The 19634-nt window shown below is 58.4% G+C and overlaps 1 protein-coding gene across 13 annotated transcripts in view; it reads left to right on the top strand.

Annotated features, from left to right (window-relative positions):
* The window catches only part of TPCN2 (two pore segment channel 2), a 47913-nt gene that overhangs the window by 7495 nt on the left and 20784 nt on the right, over window positions 1–19634 (top strand). For 8 of the 13 annotated variants that reach the window (XM_021925434.2, XM_021925438.2, XM_021925440.2 and 5 more), the window contains exons 2-7: window positions 9190–9254; window positions 9865–9941; window positions 10319–10496; window positions 12626–12742; window positions 17924–18030; window positions 18925–18997. In XM_021925434.2, the coding sequence (XP_021781126.1) occupies window positions 9190–9254; window positions 9865–9941; window positions 10319–10496; window positions 12626–12742; window positions 17924–18030; window positions 18925–18997 (617 nt within the window). Of the gene's footprint in view, window positions 1–3724; window positions 3963–3996; window positions 4431–9189; window positions 9255–9864; window positions 9942–10089; window positions 10179–10318; window positions 10497–12625; window positions 12743–17923; window positions 18031–18924; window positions 18998–19634 lie in introns of those variants that run through there. The other 5 variants (XM_021925441.2, XM_021925439.2, XM_003909428.5 and 2 more) reach the window with 5 other exon arrangements.

Here is a 19634-nt window from a genome sequence, read left to right on the forward strand (position 1 = left end):
TGAGGTCAGGAGTTCGAGACCAGCCTGACCAACATGGTGAAACCCCGCCTCTACTAAAAACACAAAAATTAGCTGGGCGTGATGGCGTGTGCCTGTAATTCCAGCTACTTGGGAGGCTGAGGCAAGAGAATCGCTTGAATCCAGGAGGTGGAGGTTGCAGTAAGCTGAGATCGCGCCACTGCCCTCCAGCCTGGGGACAGGAGTGAAACTCTGTCTCAAAAAAAAAAAAAAAAAAAAAGATCAGGTGCAGTGGCTCACGCCTGTAATCCTGCCACTTTGGGAGGCCGAGGCAGGTGGATCACCTGAGGTCAGGAGTCCGAGACCAGCTTGACAAACTGGTGAAACTCCGTTTCTACTAAAAATACAAAAATTAGCCAGGTGTGGTGGCGGGTGCCTGTAATCCCAGCTACTCAGGAGGCTGAGGCAGGAGAATCACTTGAACCTGGGAGGCAGAGGTTGCAGTGAACCGAGATGGTGCCAATGCACTCTAGCCGGGCAACAGAGCAAGACTGTCTCAAAAAAAAAAAAAAAAAAAAAAAAAGAGAAAGTAAAGTGGTGACAGAACAGCTGCTCCATAGACAGAGTTGGGATGTTCCGGAAAGTAAGGAGGAACGCATCCACCCTAGGTACAACACTCCTTTATATATAGGATGATAAAAGATCAAAGATCATGAGGACATGTGTTCTGCTAACAGGGTTTGTGATAAAGAATTTTCTTAATTACTGTATTTTGCAAGGATCGGTATTATTCTCTTTAAAGCAAAATTAGGAATGCTTCTGTTCTCAAGATATCAGGATATCAGGACACTCCCAAGTCTAGGTCTATTTAGTAAACATTATCAATCTGTTCCCTTAATTGTGAACATCTAGAGGCTGGGAATGCCTCACTTTCTGGGAATGCAGATCAACAAGTCCCGGCCTCATTTTTCCTAGTCCTCACTTAAGATGGAGTCGCTCTGGTTCGAATGCCTCTGACATAATCATACGAGCCCTTGGCTCACTGCAACCTCTGCCTCTCAGGTTCAAGCGATTCTCCTGTCTCAGCCTCCTGAGTAGCTGGGATTACAGGCGCCCGCCACCATGCCCGGCTAATTTTTGTATTTTTAGTAGAGATGGGGGTTTCACCATGTTTGTCAGGCTGGTCTCAAACTCCTGACCTCAGGTGATCCGCCTGCCTCGGCCTCCCGAAGTGCTGGGATTACAGGTGTGAGCCACCGCACCTGGCCTGAAAGCACAGTCTTGACAAATTATTTCTACATCCATGTTCACAGCAGCATTGTTCACTACAGTCAAAAGGCGGAAGCAAGTCAGTGCCCATCCATGGATGAACGGATAAGCAAAATGTCATGGATACATACAGTGGGGTATTATTCAACCTTAAAAAGGAAGGAAATTCAGACACATGCTACATGGATGAACCTTGAGGATTTTAGGCTAAATGACATAAGCCAGTCACAAAAGAACAAATACTGCAGGATTCCACTTATATGAGGAATCCTGAGTCGCCAAAATCGTAGGGATAGAAAGGAGAACGGTGGTTTCCAAGGGCTGGGGGAGTGAGGAGTCAGTGCTTAACGGGTCCAGAATTTCAGTTTTGCAAGATGAAAAGAGCTCTGGAGCTGGAGGTGATAGTTGCATAGCATCATTAACGTATTTAATATCAATGAGCTGTACACTTAAATATAGTTTCGTGAACTAAAAATATCTGAGACAGGTCTCAATCTATTTAGTAAGTTTATTTTGCCAAGGTTAAGGAGTGCCTGGGAGGCAGGTCTATGCTTTCCTCGGAGGATGATTTGTAGGACTTCAATCTTTAAAGGGGAAAGAGGCCGGGTGCGGTGGTGGAGGTTGCTGAGTGAGCTGAGATTGCGCCACTGCACCATGGCCTGGGCAGCGAAGCAAGACTCTGTCTCAAAAAAAAAAAAAAAAAAAGGGAAAGGGTGGATATTGGGAAAGAGGGAGAAATTTTAAAAATATGTGCAGAGATAAGAGACAAAAGTTGCATTCTTTTGAGTCTTTGATCAGCCTTTTACTGAAACACACAATTTACAGGTTGCGGGGGTAGAGGAATAGTCACTTATGCCTTCGTCTGGCTCAGTGAATCTGCATTTTTACACCAGAGGAAGCAATCAGGCGAGCAGAGGGATGACTTAAGAGTTCCATCCTTTGTTCGGAACCTGTGAAGACCAGCTACCAATTTACATTGTCAGGGCAAAATTCAACAGAACCGTTTTAGGGTAAACTTCTTGGGGCCCACAAAAAATTTCCTAGTGGGCAAGTTGTGAGGGAGGTATGTGGCTTTTTATATCTTTGTAGCTGTTTTATTAAAGAACAAAAGGCGAGGCAGGTTTGCCCAACACAGTTCCCAGCTTGACTTTTCCCTTTGGCTTAGTGACTTTGGGGTCCTCAGATTTATTTTCCTTTCACAGTTATGATGGTACATTTTATGTTATATTTATTTTAAACCCTCTCCCCCCTCCCCAAAAGCGGGGGAGAAAACAAAGAGACGTAGCAGAAGGGGAAGTCACAGAGAAGCATCTTGTAGCATCTTTTTTTTTTTTTTTTTTTTTTGAGATGGAATCTCGCTCTGTCGCCAGGCTGGAGTGCAGTGGCGCAATCTTGGCTCACTGCAACTTCCACCTCCCGGGTTCAAGCGATTCCCCTGCCTCAGCCTCCGAGTAGCTGGGACTACAGACATGTGCCACCACGTCTGGCTAATTTTTTTGTATTTCAGTATAGACAGGGCTTCACCATGTTGGCCAGGGTGGTCTCGATCTCCTGACCTCGTGATCCACCAGCCTCGGTCTCCCAAAGGGCTAGGATTACAGGCATCTTGCTACATCTTGAAGCGTCTTCAGTGTGCTCTTGCTTGCTGGCTCTGATGATGGAGGTGTTCAAGCCATTGTGGAAGGAATGCAGTGGCCTCTAGGAGCTGAGAATGACACCAGCCAACATCCAGCAAGAAGACATGGGCTTCAGTCCTAGGCCCATGGACACAATTCTGTTAATATCCTGGATGAGCCTGGAAAGTGGGCTTTCCCAAGTCTGCAGATAAGAGCCCACGGCAGCTGACATTTTGACTTTAGCCTTGTGAGGCCCTGAGACAGGGACCCAGTCGAGCTGCTGGTTTCCTGCCCGGCAGGACTGAAAGATAATGCATGGGAGTTGTTTTATATTATAAGTTTGTGGTAATTTCTCACTGTAGCAATAGAAAACGAATACAAGGTCTTTAATGCATTAATGTTGAAAACACTTTTTATATATGTTGTAATTATTTTTTAAGTGTGTCATGTGTTTTTAAACTCTTCCCTTAATTATATTGAATCTTCCTAATTTCACTATCAGAAGGTAAACTCCAGTTCCATTCTTGGGGGAGTCCTTTGCAGTCACCCCAGGTACTCAATATTCACATGCATCAGAATCACCCCGAATGCTTGTTAAAACACAGATTCCTGGGTGCTGCCCGCAGAGGTGCTGATGCAGTAGGTTTAGAAGGGCCCAAATATTTGCATTTCTAAAATGTTTCCAGGTGATGCTGAAGCTTCTGGCCGTAAAGACAATCCTTTGAGAACGTATTTCCTCCCCAGCACTGGGCCCTTCAGCCCCAGAGCGCTGCCCCGCCCTGGGTGGAAGGAAGCTGAGCTCCACCCCAGAGGGGCGGGGCCCGTTAAGCTCCGCCCTACGCAGTTGGCCAGGTTATCATTGGCTGGGAGTGCAGGGATCCCCTGCGTCACAGTGCCGTGCGCTCCCCGGCCAGAACGCCTGGGGCGGGGGTCTCCGCGCCTGCGCAGTGGAGCTGGGCGCTCTTGGGGCTTGAGTTTCTAAGGGTCGGGTCCCGCGTGCGGGCTACCGGATGGCGGAACCCAAGGCGGAGTCGGAGCCCTTGCTGGGCCGGGCCCGCGGCGGTGGCGGCGACTGCCCGGCGGGGCTGACCACTTGCCGCAGCATCCAAGTCGGCCCTGGTGAGCCGCCCGGACCCGGGGAGGGGACTGGCCCGGAAGACCGGGGTCGCGCGTGGGGGTCCCGCTGTCGCAGCACCCAGCGTCCCGCCGGGCGCGCCCCCAACAGGTTCGAGTCCGAGCGGGGCCCGGGCCGCGCCGGGCGCCAGGGGAGCCGGTGTTCTGAGGGCGAGTGGGCTGCGTCCTGCGGACCCGGACCGGGGTCAGGGCAGAGCTGGGATCGCTTCCGTGTCGCTTCCTGATCCCGACCAGCCGAGCGGAGAGGCCCTCGCCCAGCCGTGGGCAACCCCGAGGGAACCGGCCCCCTGCGGCAGGCAGGCACCTTCCGTGTGCCCAGGCGGGTCCAGACCCCATACTTCCCGAGGGTCGCCTGATTGGCTCAGAGAAGGCAGCACTTTGATTTTTCCCGTTTCTTCTGGGAAAAGCAGAGGCTCAGAGAGAGGCGTTACCCTACCCAAGGTCACACAGCCAGTAAGTGGCAGAGGTGGGATTCGAACCAGCTGGGAGCTAGGAGTCCTTTCTTTGTAGGGTGCCTTTCCCGGTCCCACCTCCTGTGGGGCTGGGGTGGGCCCCCTAGACGGTGACAGCTTCCGCGCCTTGCTCTCAGCCAGCCCAGAGTCCCCTCCCCACTCCCTCCTGCTGTTCCTGTTTTTTGTCCTGGTCTGAAGATTGCTGAATCCCCCCGAGGGTGGGGTGCGTCCGCCCCTCGCTGACACCAGGGGAATTAGGTTCTGGATTAGAGGTGGAAGGACCTTAGCTTCATTTTATAGATGAGGGAACTGAGGCCCAGAGAGGCCCTGAGACCTGCCCAAGGTCACAGCCCTCTGTGCTAGTGCGGCTGCTGCTCGAATCGCTCTGAGAATTCACACCTGGCCGCTTCCCTCTCTGGCCTGTCTTTCCTTCTTTCCTCCTGTGTCTGGAAGGAACTGGGTTGGAATACTGGTGTCACCCACTGTCGGTGACATATGCCCATCCATGGAGTAATGGGGGGCCAAGGAGAGGACCCTGACAAGAGATGAAAAACCAGAGACTGAGGTGGCCACCCTGTCTGCTCACCTCAGAAGCTTCCTCTGGGAAGTTCTTAAGGTGTTTCCTGGGACCAGTCAGAAGGGAGATCTGCAGGGAGCAGCTCTGGCAGGCCCCTTGATGAGACGCCCAGCATATGGCAGCGTTCAGGGAACACAGACTTTGTGTCTAGGATTCTGGGCGCCTTTCTGGGGCTACCCTGGCTGTGTGGCCTTGGCAGTTGCTTAACCTTTCTGTCTTTTTTTTTTTTTTTTCCCCCGAGACGGAGTATCACTTTGTCACCCAGGCTGGAGTGCAGTGGTGCGGTCTCGGCTCACTGCAGCCTCCACCTGCTGGGTTGAAGTGATTCTCCTGCTTTAGCCTCCCAAGTAGCTGGGACTACAGGCGCCCGCCACCACGCCTGGCTAATTTTTGTATTTTTAGTAGAGATGGGGTTTCACCATGTTGGCCAGGCTGAGCTCACACTCCTGACCTCAGGTGATCTGCCTGCCTCGGCCTCCCAAAGTGGTGGGATTACAGGCGTGAGCCACCGTGCCTGGCCCTGTTTAACCTTTCTGAATCTCAGTAAAAGGGAGATAATACTAGGGACTGCCTTGTGGGCATTCAGAGAGCATCCAGAGTTTGTCCTCAGCAGAGGGCCTGATGGACTGGGGTGGGGGCCAGTGGCCATCCTGGGTAAGCACCGTGATCATTGCAGGTCCTGGCCCTGGCAGGTGAGACCTGCTCTGCTGGGCAGTGTGGCTGATGAGAGGAGGCTCTCAGGGAGCGCTCTTTGTCCCTCTGCTGTGGCCTCAGCCAGGGCTTCTGAGAACGTGGACAGGACGCTCTGTGTTCCGAATCGCCTTGGCCAGGGTCTCCAGCAAGACTGGTAGACTATGGAGCCATGGAGACTCCCAAAGGCTCATTCAGTCTCAGTGCCGGGGCCTGTGCCAGACTTTGAAATGAAGGCCCTGTGCTCTGGTTCGCAAGTCCTGTGGTTGGTCTCTTGCCAACGGGTGGTGGGGGGCTGCTGCTGTGGGCGCCCCGAGGACCCCAGTGGACCCTGCTGTCGGGTCCTTTTGACTTTGCCCCACCTGACGGGGCCGGGGTCAAAGGTTGAGGACAGTTGTTTTCTGTTGTTTCTGGGTCAGAAAATCACAGTTTTACTGATTATCAAAAAAGAGGACAAGGGATTACAATGCTCTAGAGGCTTTCAGAGTAACTGAGTGCTTATGAAGGGCTCACTTAGCAAAGTACTCTGGCTATGGTAAGTCATTCAGTCTGTACTTAGCTCCTCCTGGGTGGGGGTCCATGAGGACCTGGAGCACCGAGAGGTTAAGGCACTTGCCCAGGGTCACACAGGATGCTGGTCGGGACTCTACACAGGTTGTGCAGCCTGGAGCCTGGAGCAAGAGGGGAGCGGGAGCTCAGACCTGGATGTTGCGGGCCAGAGGCTTGGGTTAGGAAGCCGTGTCAAGGCCTGGTGTGCTGGATGCAGCGTCTCGGCCCCTGTTGTCCTCTGTGCCCTGCAGAACCCTCCAGCCCCCCGTAGGGTGATGGCATGTGGACAGGTGATTGCACTCCAGGGTAATGAGCTCAAGGCGGGGCGAGCTGCCCCAAGGGAGTTCCTGGACCCACACACTGGGGGATGGTGCTCCTGGCAGAAGCCGCAACCTGAGTAAAGGGTGGGAGGCTTTGGAGAGCATGGCCTTGACAGAGCCAAGTTCAGAATGAGTGGCACGGAGGGTTGAAAGACAGGAGAGAAGCGGGCCGGCAAATGTGGGAACCTGCAGTGCCAGGCCAGGGTGGAGTGTGGGCCTGGAATAGTGGGGACCCAGGGGAAGCTGTGATGTGCTTCTGAGTGTTTGGAGCAAGATTCTCGGGCTGTTGCAGGGTGAAACGGAGGATGGCCAGACCCAGAATTTTATAAACCAGCAACCAAAAAGCCAGGCGAAATGGAACCACAAGTGCGGGATGGTTCCAGGGGTGCCCACCACTGTTGGCCCGGGATGGCTGGCCTGGGTGGATGTGAGCACTTTCTCTTTTTTTTTTTTTTTTTTTTTTGAGACGGAGTCTCGCTCTGTTGCCCAGGCTGGAGTGCAGTGGCCGGATCTCAGCTCACTGCAAGCTCCGCCTCCCGGGTTCACGCCATTCTCCTGCCTCAGCCTCCCGAGTAGCTGAGACTACAGGCGCCCGCCACCTCACCCGGCTAGCTTTTTGTATTTTTTAGTAGAGATGGGGTTTCACCCTGTTAGCCAGGATGGTCTCGATCTCCTGACCTCGTGATCCGCCCGTCTCGGCCTCCCAAAGGGCTGGGATTACAGGCTTGAGCCACCGCGCCCGGCCAAATGTGAGCACTTTCCATGGTCCTGGGGTTGGAGTGAGCCCTGGAACTCGGCAGCTTGTCTCTTGTCTAAGAAACTTGTATCACTAGATCTCTCCTGGTAGAGATTCTATCTTCTCCCAGGGAATTTGGTAAGGTGGGGCCTTTCAGAGCACCTGCCCCCCAGGCTCCCTTCGGGGCTGTTCGTTTATTCATGGGATAAATCAGCTTTGAGTCCTGTGTGCTTGAGTTTTGGGCTCTGCAGATACAGCAGGGAACAAAACAGTGTGGCTTCTGTTCACGGCGATCCCAGGATGTGCTCAGGGGACATAAACAGTAGCCACTTTCAGCGCTTCCCTGGGGAGACATTCGGCTGTCCTCAGGGTGGGTCTTGTGGCTGTGCACATGGGTACCAAAGCCACAGGGAGGGAAGGCTCTTGCTTCCGGCAGTGCAGCAAGGCCGGGCAGAGCCAGTGGGGTTCCGGTCTCTTGCCTCTGTCTGGGACCCCCACATCTCTAATCCGTCCGGGGCCCAGCTGCCTCTACCTCATGCCCCCAAGCAGGAGCCCCGAGGACAGGGCCTGCTGCCTCCCTAGGGATGGCCAACAGAGTGGGCGGGTCATGGCCTGGACCTCTGCCTGGGGACCAGCACCTCCTGAGGCCTCTGCTGCTGCCTCCCGTGTCACCACATTGTCTTGGTGCAGCTGTGGGCCCCAAGGGGCCAGGTGTAAAAGCTGAGTCTCAACTGAAAAGACAGCTGCTTCGCCCTCTCCCCGGGCTGGGAAATGTCAGCCTCTCCGGGTTCCTCAGTTGCTTCGGGTTGAGCGTTCCTTCTCCCTTGGCTTGCTGAGGAGCAGCTCTGCAGCGAGGCCACACAGGTGGCATGTGCCTGCGATGCGGGTGGGTGGCCCGGGCCTCCCGCAGTGGCTCAGTGACTGACCAGGTGTGCCCGCTGGCTGCTTCATGGCGGGCAAGAGGCTTGTGAGCAGGCCAGGATGCTGGGCCTTGGCTTCTGTGCTGCCTGACTTTTCCTGAAGGCCCCTCCTAGTCAGGAGCCACTGCTGCCTTTGCCCAGGCCTGTCGGGAGGCTCCACCCTGCTTGTGCTGTTGGTAAAGGCGGGCGGCCACCCTTCACCACAGAAGGCACCGGCAGAGGCTGGGGGACTCGGGCGTTCCCAAAGCTCTGACCCTGGGAGTGATTTGGGTGGGCTTGCCTGGGCCCATGGGCCGGGACAGTGAGGGGATGGAACCTGGGTCGCTCTCATGAAGCCTCACGGCGGTGCCTTCGGGTTCTAGATGCCAGTTCTCCCTGTCGGTGTTGAATCTGAGGTCTAGTTTGATGGGGGGGGTGGGACAGTGGGTGCAGTGTCCTGGCTCAGGAAGGCTGTGCAGGAGCCAGGGTCGGGCCAAGCAGAAGAGGGCTGACAGCAGCCCCGTGTACCGAGCGTGGTTGGGGAGTGTGGCAGGGGGCTCTGGCCCTCCTGCGTTGCACCTCCCAGTACCCTCTGGGGAGCCGAGTGGGTGGCTGTGAATAGCCCCTCTTAGCAGAGGAGGAGCCAGCCACAGCCTTCCTGCTAGCATGTGGAGGAGCCGGGCTCTGAACCCCGAGTCTGGCGCCGGGGCCCTGCAGGACGCGCTGCTTCTCACGGGCTTGCTGGGTGTGTGTGCTGCAGGCAGAGCCGCCGTGCCCTGGGCCTGCCCTGCGCACGTGATGCCGAGGCACTTACCTGGTTTGGTCCCTGCCCCGGGCAGGCACTTGCAGCCCCACTGCCGGGTGGAGTCATCTCTTTACACATGGCCTTGGGAGGAACCGCAGCTGGCATCTTTCCTCGATCCCGGGTGTCCTGGAGGGTGAGGCCATGTCATCCTGCTCGGTCACCTGATGTCCCCCTCTGCCTGCAGGTGCCGCGGCCAGGTGGGACCTCTGCATTGATCAGGCTGTAGTCTTCATCGAAGATGCTATTCAGGTTGGTGGCACCTGCTCCCTGTGGCCTGACCTGAGGGGTGGCCACCCTCCAACTGGCTCGCCCCTCCAGGGGTCAAGACCTCTGTTGCTGGACTGTAGCTTAAGAGAACCGAGGGCGGAGCCTCTGGGCACGGCTCTCCGTCAGTCCCCAGAGAACTTGTTTTCTGCATCCTGGACACATTTGCTGCTTTGATGCACTGTGTTCTGAGGCCTGTTGGGGACCACCCCATTCTAGGTCCTGGGTGGGTGGGGGTGTCTTGGAGGATGGCACGGCTGCACGGGACATGGGAGGGTCAGCCTTGCACAGAGAAGAGAGAGCCTCACAGGCAGACACAGGCATGGCCGTGCCCTCAGCAAGTGTTCCCTGAGCGTTTGCTCACACACACACCCGCCCTGGGTGTGTGGCCTGTGAGGTCTTGTGTGTTGGGCAAACCTCATGGTTTGTGATGGTGTGGGCCTGCTGGGTCGGGGCCGGCCATGTCCACACGCTGAAGCGTCCCCTGTGATCCACAGCCTGAGACTTGGGCCTGTCTCATGTGTGGTGCGGGGCTCGGGCCACGGCCCACCCTGCATGCACCCCTGTCATGCCTCATGTGACTTTTTGCTTCCAGTACCGCTCCATCAATCACCGGGTGGATGCCAGCTCGATGTGGCTTTACCGACGGTATTACTCGAACGTATGCCAACGGTGAGAACGCACCCATGTGGAACTCACGGTTCCTGCCGGCTTGCGTGGCGGGGGAGGCTGGCCCCTACCTGGGGATCACCTGGTCTCAGGGTCCAGGCAGGCTCCCTGTTACATAGATAGGGTGGTTACCATCGTCCTCTCTGGAAAGGAGACGGCCTGTGATGGAAGGCTCCTTCGACAACAAGGGTTCCTTTCTGGAATGCTGGGGTTAGCCCTCGGCAATGGAGCTTTGAGCAGGTTCGTGATCTCCCCAGTCACGAGTGTCCATGCTCAGGCAGCGCCAGCTCCCGCGCTTCGGACCGGGGAAGCTCCTGATCAGCCTCTGGGCCCCGAGGGCTGCTGACTCCTGCGTTTTCATGTTTCTGTTCCCTTTCCAGGACTTTGAGCTTCACCATCTTCTTGATCCTGTTTTTGGCTTTTATCGAGACCCCATCCTCGCTCACCAGCACGGCGGACGTGCGCTATCGCGCTGCCCCCTGGGAGCCGCCCTGCGGCCTGACCGAGAGTGTCGAGGTGCTCTGCCTGCTGGTCTTTGCGGCCGACCTCTCTGTGAAGGTGAGGCGGGTGCCAGGCCCTCTACGTGCTGCCCTGGCCTCCCAGCGCCTGGCCGCTGCTGTCCTGGTTTATTGCTGATTCTCTGGAGCGAGCTGCCTTTTCCCCAGACTTTGTACTTTGACCCTGTGAGGAAGGCACACTTTCTTGGACAAGCAAGCGCCTGAGGCAGAGGCTGTGTCAGCTGCCCTCCCTCTCCACCATGCAAACCCGGTGTGCCGTCAGCTCTCCTCCCTCCCCACCACGCAAACCCGGTGTGCCGTCAGCTTTCCTCCCTCTCCACCATGCAAACTGAGGCCAGTGTGCCGTCGTGGGTGGCGCAGGCTGGCAGGGCCTCTGAGAACGGTCCAGGGTCTGTAGTGCTGCTGTGAGGAGAGGTCCCAAGTGAATAAGTGAGGCCCAGGCGGTCCCTCCTCAAGGCTCACCGTGCCACCCCAAACAGAAGAGGAGAGGAGGCGGGCGTGGGGCAGAAAGGGGTTTCTTGTGCACACAGCAGCTGCTGCACGTTTGACTCTGGATTCTGCCTGTGACGCACGTCCTCCTAGAAGCTGGAGGTGGGGCTTTGGTGCTCACCTAAGCTTCTGAGCCTCGTCAGAGCCTTGGTGACTTTCCAGGGAGGTGCAGGCTACGTGTTCTATTTTTGTCAAACAGTGATTCCAATGCTGCGGTCTCAGGAGCCCCCACATCCCTGCCCATGGTGTTAGATCAGGCCCTGGCTGCAGCCTTCCTCAGCGCCCGCCCTGCCACTCCTTGGGCTTGGGCTCACGTGGCCTCCCGGTCGCGTGGGGCCTCTGCCCGGCGCTGCCTTGTAGTCCCTTGTGGGCAGGGCGGGCTGTGTGCTGACCAAGGGTTGTGGCTGGATGCTGGGGTGTGTGATTGCAGGCCCTGGGCAGTTTCTCATTTCTTCGTTTTTAGCTCCTCATGTGGTTAGCAGGTCTGGGGGTTTTTCAACTGGAACTGAAACTGGCAAAAGGTTGTTAATAGCGGTTTTTGAATGGTTGGTGTGTTTGAGATGTGTCAGAGGTGAGAGAGGGTACATCAGCAAGCTGTGACCTCTGGCGGCTGTCTTTTATTTTATTTTATTTATTTTTTGAGACAGAGTCTCGCTCTGTTTTTTGAGACAGCACTCGCTCAGGCTGGAGTGCAGTGGCATGGTCTTGGCTCACTTCAACCTCCCCCCTCCTGGGTTCAGGCGATTCTCCTGCCTCAGCCTCCCCAGCCGTTGGGACTACAGGCGCGTGCCACCACGCCTGGCTTATTTTTTGTATTTTTAGTAGAGACGGGGTTTCACTGTGTTAGCCAGGATGGTCTCGATCTCCTGACCTCATGATCTGCCTGCCTCGGCCTCCCAAAGTGCTGGGATTACAGGCGTGAGCCACTGCGCCCGGCCGTCTTTTATTTATTTATTTTTGAGACAGAGTCTCGGTCTGTCGCCCAGGCTAGGGTGCTGTGGCATGATCTCAGCTCACTGCAACCTTTGCCTCCTGGATTCAAGTGATTCTCCTGCCTCAGCCTCCCAAGTAGCTGGGATTACAGGTGCCTGCCACCATGCCTGGCTGATTTTTCTATTTTTGGTGGAGGCAGGGTTTCACCATGTTGTCCAGGCTGGTCTCAAACTCCTGACCTTGAGTGATCTGCCTGCCTTGGCATCCCAAAGTGCTGGGATTACAGGCGTGAGCCACCGCCCTCTGGGGACTTTCTCGATGGTGGGAAATGGCAGTTAGGTAAGGGAAGAACAGACCAGACCTCACTTCCCAAACTGCCTTGCTGTAGCGGCGGAGACCTGCCCACTGAGCCGGTACTCTTCTAGCCTTTTCCAGAATGCATTCCGTGCCTTCTCAGCCTGCACAAGGTGGTTGGTTGCATAGGCAGAACAGGCAGGAGCCTCCTGTTACTGATGAGGACCAGGTTAGAGAGCTTCGGTGCTGCTTGAGGCTGCACAGTGAGTCCCTAGCAGGCTTGGGTGGGAGCTCGGGCCTCCTGACCGCTGCTCAGCATCCCGTGGGGACCACACTGTTGTGGGGGCACACCCTGCTCTGGTCGTCCGGTCCCTGCCCTGCGCACCGTCATTCTCTGGCTGCAGGGCCAGTGTGTGGGGCTGCTTGCTGCTCACCCGCCCGTCTCTCTTGCAGGGTTACCTGTTTGGGTGGGCCCATTTCCAGAAGAACCTTTGGTTGCTGGGCTACCTCGTGGTGCTGGTGGTGTCTCTGGTGGACTGGACCGTGTCCCTGAGTCTCGTGTGTCATGAGGTAGGTGGCGAGGCGGCCCTGAGACAGGCGGAGAGCTCTGGGGGTGGTGTGGGTGCAAGGCCCACAGGGATGTTGGGATGGAGCCCTGAGCCCACCAGCCATCCTGCCCACCCGCCCAGCACTGCCCACCTCCCGTGGCACTTCTTCACTTGTTGGCTGGGGAGCCTTGTTCCCGTCTTGCAGATGAAGCCCCGGAGGGCTGGACAGGCGCAGGGTTCCTCCTGGCTCACGCTGTTGGTGAGGGCGGACCTGGGAGTGAGATCCAGGACTCTGGCCTCCCAGCTCTCCACTTTCTAGCTGAGGGCCTCGTCCGCCCAGCGCCCGACGAGAGCGCCACACCAGAGCCTCACCATGCCCCATAGTCACAAGCCCCAAGCTCTGTGAGGCCTGACAGTGAGAAAGCCCCTCACCCGGCCACGCTCAGCTCTTTCCACTGCAGCGTCTCGGTTTCCCCTCAGAGCACCCGGAAGCCCCCCCTGGGCTTTGGGAGAACAGAGCGGGAAGAGGTGGGTGCGGAGTCAGCAGGATCCACTGGGTCTTGTCGGGAAGCAGAGCCCCGCAGGTGCCCTGTGGAGAGAAGGAACAGAGGGCCTTAAATAGGCGCCGAGAAACCAACAGTGAAAGCAGCCCAGTGGAACCAGAACCGCCGGAGCAGCCCCACCCCTGGGCAGGGCACACAGGGGAGAGATGGGGGTTGTTAGCACCTGGAGGCCCAGGGGAGGGGCCCATAGAGCTGGGACCTTGCCCTCTGCCCTCTGGGAGGGGGCGCTACCCGGCGGGCGCTGGTGCCTCCCAGAAGCTCAATGAGGTTGGTCCCAGCAGTGCCGATGGGGAGGCTGGGAAGCTCTGGGTGCAGCCTAGTGAGTGCGTCTCCTGTCCGCCTGCCCCAGGGCCCTGCTGGCAGGACCTGGTGGGGAGTAGCCGCTGTAGAGAGCTGGAATGGGCGGTGTCGCGGCCACAGCCCGGCAGAGCGGAAGGGTGGCTGGAGGGCAGCCCCGCTGTGCTGCTGTGGGGCCTCCGTGGCCGCCTCCTTCCTGTCTCCCTGACCCGGCAGCGTCCCGAAGCCTCCTCCCTGCACAGGAAGAGCCTCTCCCGTGACTGCCCCAGCAAGGGGAGCGGGGATGGCCCTCCCACCGCCATTTCTGAGTTACGGTCGTGGCAGCTGTATCGTGTTTTGTAACTTACAGGCTAAATTGTAAGCCACACCAAGAATCCTTATATGAAATTAGGATGGGGAAGGAGACAGGAAAAAGGGACACAGGTCTATGTTACAAGCAAGGAAGAAAAGAAATAAAGGCCTGTTTTTGTACCTGGCCGTGGGCCCTTCCTGGATCTCTTCTGCCACCTGCTCTGTGCTCCCTTCACTTCCGCCAGCTCCCCAGCTGGCCCTGGTTTTTCACCTGGCACAGGGACTGGACCTTCCTCCCGGAGGGGCCTGAGTCCTTGGTGGTCCTGCCTTTGGAAGGCTGGAGTTCTTTGCTCACTTTTCCTATGGGGCATAGGAGTAAGAGGTGCCCCAGAGGACCCCACCCAGCCCTCCCTGCTGTTCTCAGTGGTAGCGGCCAGCCTGCCCGCTCAGCCCGCTGCACAGCAGCCCTCTTCTCATGAACAAGCTATGGTCCAGACCACTGGCACCAGCGTGTATCCTGGTGGAAGCATCCCCACCTTGGGAGGGGATATTTCCAGACCGGGGACCCAGAATGGGCGAGGTGGGAGGTGGAAAGCTGGCCATCCCCCTGTGCCTCTTCACCATGTTCACTCCCGTTGCCCTTGCCTGGGTCCCAGTGGGTCCTAGCTGGGGAGAGACAGCCCCGCCCAGTTGCCTCCAGTTCAGAGCCTGTGCTGTGCCCTGTGACCCTAAGCCGACAGCGTTGCTGAGTCTTCCTAAGGCTCTGGGACCCTTCCCACAGCCAGCTACTGTGGGGCCGTGCCAGGGCTGCCCCCGCTCTACCACTGGAAGCGGTATTTGTAGGGCTGTGAGTGGGACATAGTGCCCCACTGAGTTCATTCCGCAAGTTTTGGGATGGTGCTGGCAGAGACGTTGGGGGCAGGGCAGGCAGATTCATAACCTGCACGCCTGTCTGTCCCGGGAGGACAGATGAGTGCCGGTTATGGGCAAGGGCCCCTTTGTTGCCGGGGGCTGTCTTGGGCCGGTGCCGGGCTCTGCCTCTGGCTGAGCGGCTGTGCTATTGGCACCAGGCATAGCCTCCGTGTCTGTTGTGATGGCCGATTTGTGTGTAGTGGAGGGAGTTAGGAGCAGGGTGGCTGAGGGAAGAGGCCCAGTTGCATCCACAGGACGCCTCATCCTGGCCAGAGAGGCTCCTGGCCGCGGTGCCCTTGGTGGGCGTTCATGTGGGGCCTCGGCTCCTCACGCCACGTGCCGTGCAGAGCAGCTTGTTCAGAGCAGCTTGTTCAGAGCAGCCAGTCCACGTGCTTCCTCCCAGACCTCCTTCCCAGTCTTCCACCCTTCTCTTTCCACGCCCCTATCCTCCACCTGGGAATGTCCCCTTTCCAGTCCACGCAGGGGACCGCCCACTGCAGAGCTTTGCCTTCCGCCGCGTCTGTGTGGCGCTTTCTTGATGGAGGCTGAAATGCGCGTGTGTATGTTTCTGGCTGGACCGGCCGTCACTCAGCACGTCTGCAAACCAGGCCTGAGGTTTTCCTCTGTGGCCAGCTGTCCCGTCATACAGAACTCGCACAGGCACTGGGCGGCTTGCAGGGAGGACCGGGTGCCCCCAGCCTTGTGGCCGGGGGAGCTGGATAACCCCTGGGCTGCCGGTCACTGTTGGGTTTTGCTCATTCACTTTGTCTTTGCCAGGGCTGTTTGGACGTGGTTTGTCTTCAAAGCCTTGGGTCTGAGGGTCCCAGGGGCTTGACTGGCATTGTGGTTGGTTGTCCTTGAAGGCTGGTCACCTGGATGTACCTTCCCATCCTCATAGAGGCCTCACGGCCCCAGCTGTCAAGGGAAGGCCCTCAGGGTTGGGCTCTTGCGTCTGGGGAAGCTGTGCCGTGGTCTGTGTCTGACTACAGGTAAGGGTGCAAGTTCCTGGGCAGGGGAGGGGAGCCAGCAGCACCTTCAGTGTCTTCCTGGCCTGTAGAGGGGCTGAGAGAAGCCTTTGTTATCAGGCCCTAAAACCGGAGTTTCCAACCAGTGGGCAACAAGTGGGTTCCGGGTGAGCTGGGCGCACAGGGCAGGAGCCAGAGCCCTGAGCCGTTCTCTGTTCACCGCTGTTCCCTTGGCCTTCTCAGTCTTGCGCCAGGCCTTGGGGTCCCTTTTGAGGGTGATGATTCACTTGGAGTGAGTGCTGGGGATCAGTCACTTGCAGACGTTCCGGAGGGCCTGCTGTGCTGCTGCTGGGTGGACTGTGGTGAACAGAACAGGCAGGTCTCTTGTCCTCTGAGACCCCCTTCTGGAGCGACAGAGAGACTGCCAGTGCACAGAAGTGCCAGACGCAGAGAGTGATTCCCAAGGGTGGTGGGTGCCGTGCCGGAGAGGAGCCCGGCAGCCCTGGCAGAGGTAGTGTTCTGCAGGTTGGCAGGGGGGCTGAGCCGGCCAGCTGGGCAGAGACTGGCGGCTGGAGGACCGTGGCCTCTGCGGCCTGGGAAGGGGCTGGACTGACTGGCCGGGACTGCTCTGTGGACCCTGGAGGCCATGGGCAGAGCCGTGGGCAGCTGTCGGAGCGTTTGGTTTTGTGCAAGGAGCTGACAGCCGTGCGTTTCTAAAACAAGGCACTGATGAGGAGGCGAGACTGCAGCTGAGAGCGTGGATTTGAGATTGACAGGCGCCAAAGTGTAAACGGGATACTCATGGGACTGAATCCAGGTGTGAGGCAGAGAGAGGAGGTGGGGGCAGGGTGCGCAGCACAGGCGGATCGGGCAGTGCAGGGGGCCCACAGGGCAGCCGGGAGCACCGAGGTAGCTGTGTCTGGTGCCGAGGGCGCCAGGCAGGATGGGAAGGTTATCATGGGGACCCCCAGGTGGGTCCCAGTGGCCAGGAGGGGAGGATGGGCTGGGACAGGAGCAGGGGAGGTGGGTGAATAGAGGGGAGGGTAGGGAAACGTGGCATGATGGAAGCTATGAGAAACTGGTGTGTGGTGGTTGGAGCAGGAGGTGGTGATTGAACCAACACTGAGAAGGCTGGGGTGGGTTGACAGGACTGTGGGTGGGCGCTTCTGTCCTCCCAGGAGGAAGGCAGTGAAGATGGGAATACCTGTGAGAGTGTGTGTGTGTGGCTGTGAGTGTGTGTGAGTCTGTTTTGCATGGCCATAAAGCAAGACCTGAGGCTGGGTATTAATAGAGAAGGGGTTTATTTGGCTCACGGCTCTGTAGGCTGCATGGAAGCATGGTGCTGGTGTCTGCTTCTGGTGAGGCCGCAGGCAGCGTCCACTCGTGGCAGAAGGAGACGGGGAGCGGGTGTGTCACATGGCGAGAGAAGCCTGCAGACTCCTTTTAACAACCAGATCTCTCGCGAACCCTCACCTGAAGTCATTACCGCAGGGAGGGTGCCAGGCTGTTCACGAGAGATCCACCCCATGACCTAGACCCTTCCCGCTAGATCCCGCCTCCAACACGGGAAGTCAGATTCAACATGAGATTTGGAGGGGACGCACGTTCACACCGTGTGAGGGTTGGGTGTGGGAGCAGTGAGGCTGGAGGGCGCTGTGTGAGTGTGGGGGTGTGGAGGTGGGGCTCCTGGGGGCAGGGTCTGTGTCTGGGAGGGGAAGGCTTGGAGGCAGGGGCACGAGGGGAGGCGGGTTGAGGGGTGAGGGGTGAGGAGGTGGGGATGGTACCCTGAGAGGCCAGGTGTGCTGGGCAAGGCAGGAGGGTCCCAAGGCAGGCATGGGGCCGCCACCCTTCCAACTGTGTCCTGGGTGGGCAGAGGGGAGGATGACCTTGGACAGGGATGGGGACAGGTGTTAGGACTGGGGAGCCTGTGTGTGCAGCACCCAGGAGTTGGGAGATGGGCAAGGGGGAGGCCTGCGACGGGGAAGGACTGCGGATCATGCGGCCCGGAGCAGGTCTCAAGGCCAGCTCTGGAGCCAGGCCCTCCACTCCAGGCTCAGTGACTGTAGAGTGGCCCCCAGGGCACCGGGGTCTCTGACCTGTGTGCCCACCTGGGATGGTTGGCGGGGGTGGAACTAAGCACTGCACGTGGTGCTCAGCTGCCCGGATCTCTTCCAGCCTCTGCGCGTCCGCCGGCTCCTCCGCCCCTTCTTCCTGCTGCAGAACTCCTCTATGATGAAGAAGACCTTGAAGTGCATCCACTGGTCGCTGCCGGAAATGGCCAGGTGGGCTCTTCGTGCCCCAGGCTCGTAGGGCTGGGAAGCGGCTCTCTCTGCCCCAGGCCATGTGGTTGCAGGCGGGGCCCATAGGAGTCTCACCTTGGACTGCCTGCTCCGCATCCCTGGCTGGCTGGTGACGGTGTGGGGAGGATGCTGGGGGGACGTTTGGGGTCTCAGTGGTTCCAACAGTTCCCCAGAGGCCTCCCAGCAGCCTTCGACCTAGGCCCGGGGCTGCAGACACTGTGGCCCCAGCTCAAAGGCTGTGAGTCCCCTGGGCACTCTCTCCGATGGGTCTCCTCTTGTCCCCTCTGTCCCCACTGGGGCTGCGCCTTGCCTCTCCCCTCTGCTGTCCCCTCCCACTCATGGTGTCTGCACGTTGCCAGCCTAGACTTCGTAAAGCCGAGCTGCTCCTGACGGCACCCCTGCTTGGAAGCCCTCGTGGCTCTTGTTGCCACTAGAAGCGTGGGGCGCTCTCCCTGTGCCCCAGCCCAGCCTCCATCCACCTCAGCTCACCCCGGTCCCGATCCCCTGTCACCCTCTGCTCTTGCCAGTGGCAATGCTGCGTGAGTCCCTAGTGGCTCAGGTGCTGACCCCTCACCATCCAGCTCAGGTGGGTGGAAGTGGCCCCCTCTGAGAGCCCTGGGCCCTTGGATGCTGTCTCAGCTGGGCCCCCTGGGTTTCATTGGTCACTGTCAAAGAAGGGACCCTGCCAGGGCAGGACCAGGCCTTTCCTCTGGGCCCCATGAGCTGAGCATGAGGCAAGGCCCTCGGGGAGAGGGGGACCCAGCTGCTGCAGACTCCTGGGCGCTCCTGTCACCGAGCCCTGCAGGCAGGTCAGGTGTCCCTGGGTCCTGCCTGCCCACCCGCCTGGCTCAGGCTGAGTGCTACGCTCTCCCCCAGCGTCGGGCTGCTGCTGGCCATCCACCTGTGCCTGTTCACCATGTTCGGGATGCTGCTGTTCGCCGGCGGGAAGGTAGGGCACCCTACCTTCTCAGTGGTTCCAACAGGGTCTGGGTATGGGGCTGCCCTGTGCTGTGACTAACAGAGGGGGCTGGGCCGGTGTCTGCTGCCCTGGCTTAACCCATGTGCAAACTCTGTCCAGGAGTTAGCAGTGGCCCATCAGGGGTCCAGGGGCCTGCCTTCGGGTGGCCACAGTGCTCCACTACCCCACTGCCCGGATACCTGTCTGTCCTGGGGTCTCCTGGGCTTAGGGCCACTTGTTGTCTGTCCTGGCTGCCCGTCTCCAACCCTCCCCTGCTCCCTCCCATCCTGACTCAGTTCCCTTACCCTCCTTCCCACTTCCCTCCCTCCCTCCCTATCCCCTGTCCTCCTCCCCTCCTACCTTCCTCCCTGTCTCTGTCTCCCCACCCCTCCCCGGCCCTCCCCGCCAGGCCCTTCACTGAGGGTGGTTCCTCTGGTTTCTCCTCCAGTCCCGTTCATCCTTCCTGACAACCAGGCTTGCCCTGCACCCTCTCTGACTGCAGCCCCCCAGGCTGCGCTGGCCTATTGGGAGGGCCCTCACCTCCCACGCCCTCTCCTGCCACTAGTCTCTCCCACCATATCCTCCTCTGTGGCTGCCCGGGGCGCGGCAGCTCGTTGCTTTGTGGAGG

This window comes from Papio anubis, chromosome 12 (genome assembly GCF_008728515.1).
Source record: "Papio anubis isolate 15944 chromosome 12, Panubis1.0, whole genome shotgun sequence".
Classification (NCBI taxonomy): domain Eukaryota; kingdom Metazoa; phylum Chordata; class Mammalia; order Primates; family Cercopithecidae; genus Papio; species Papio anubis.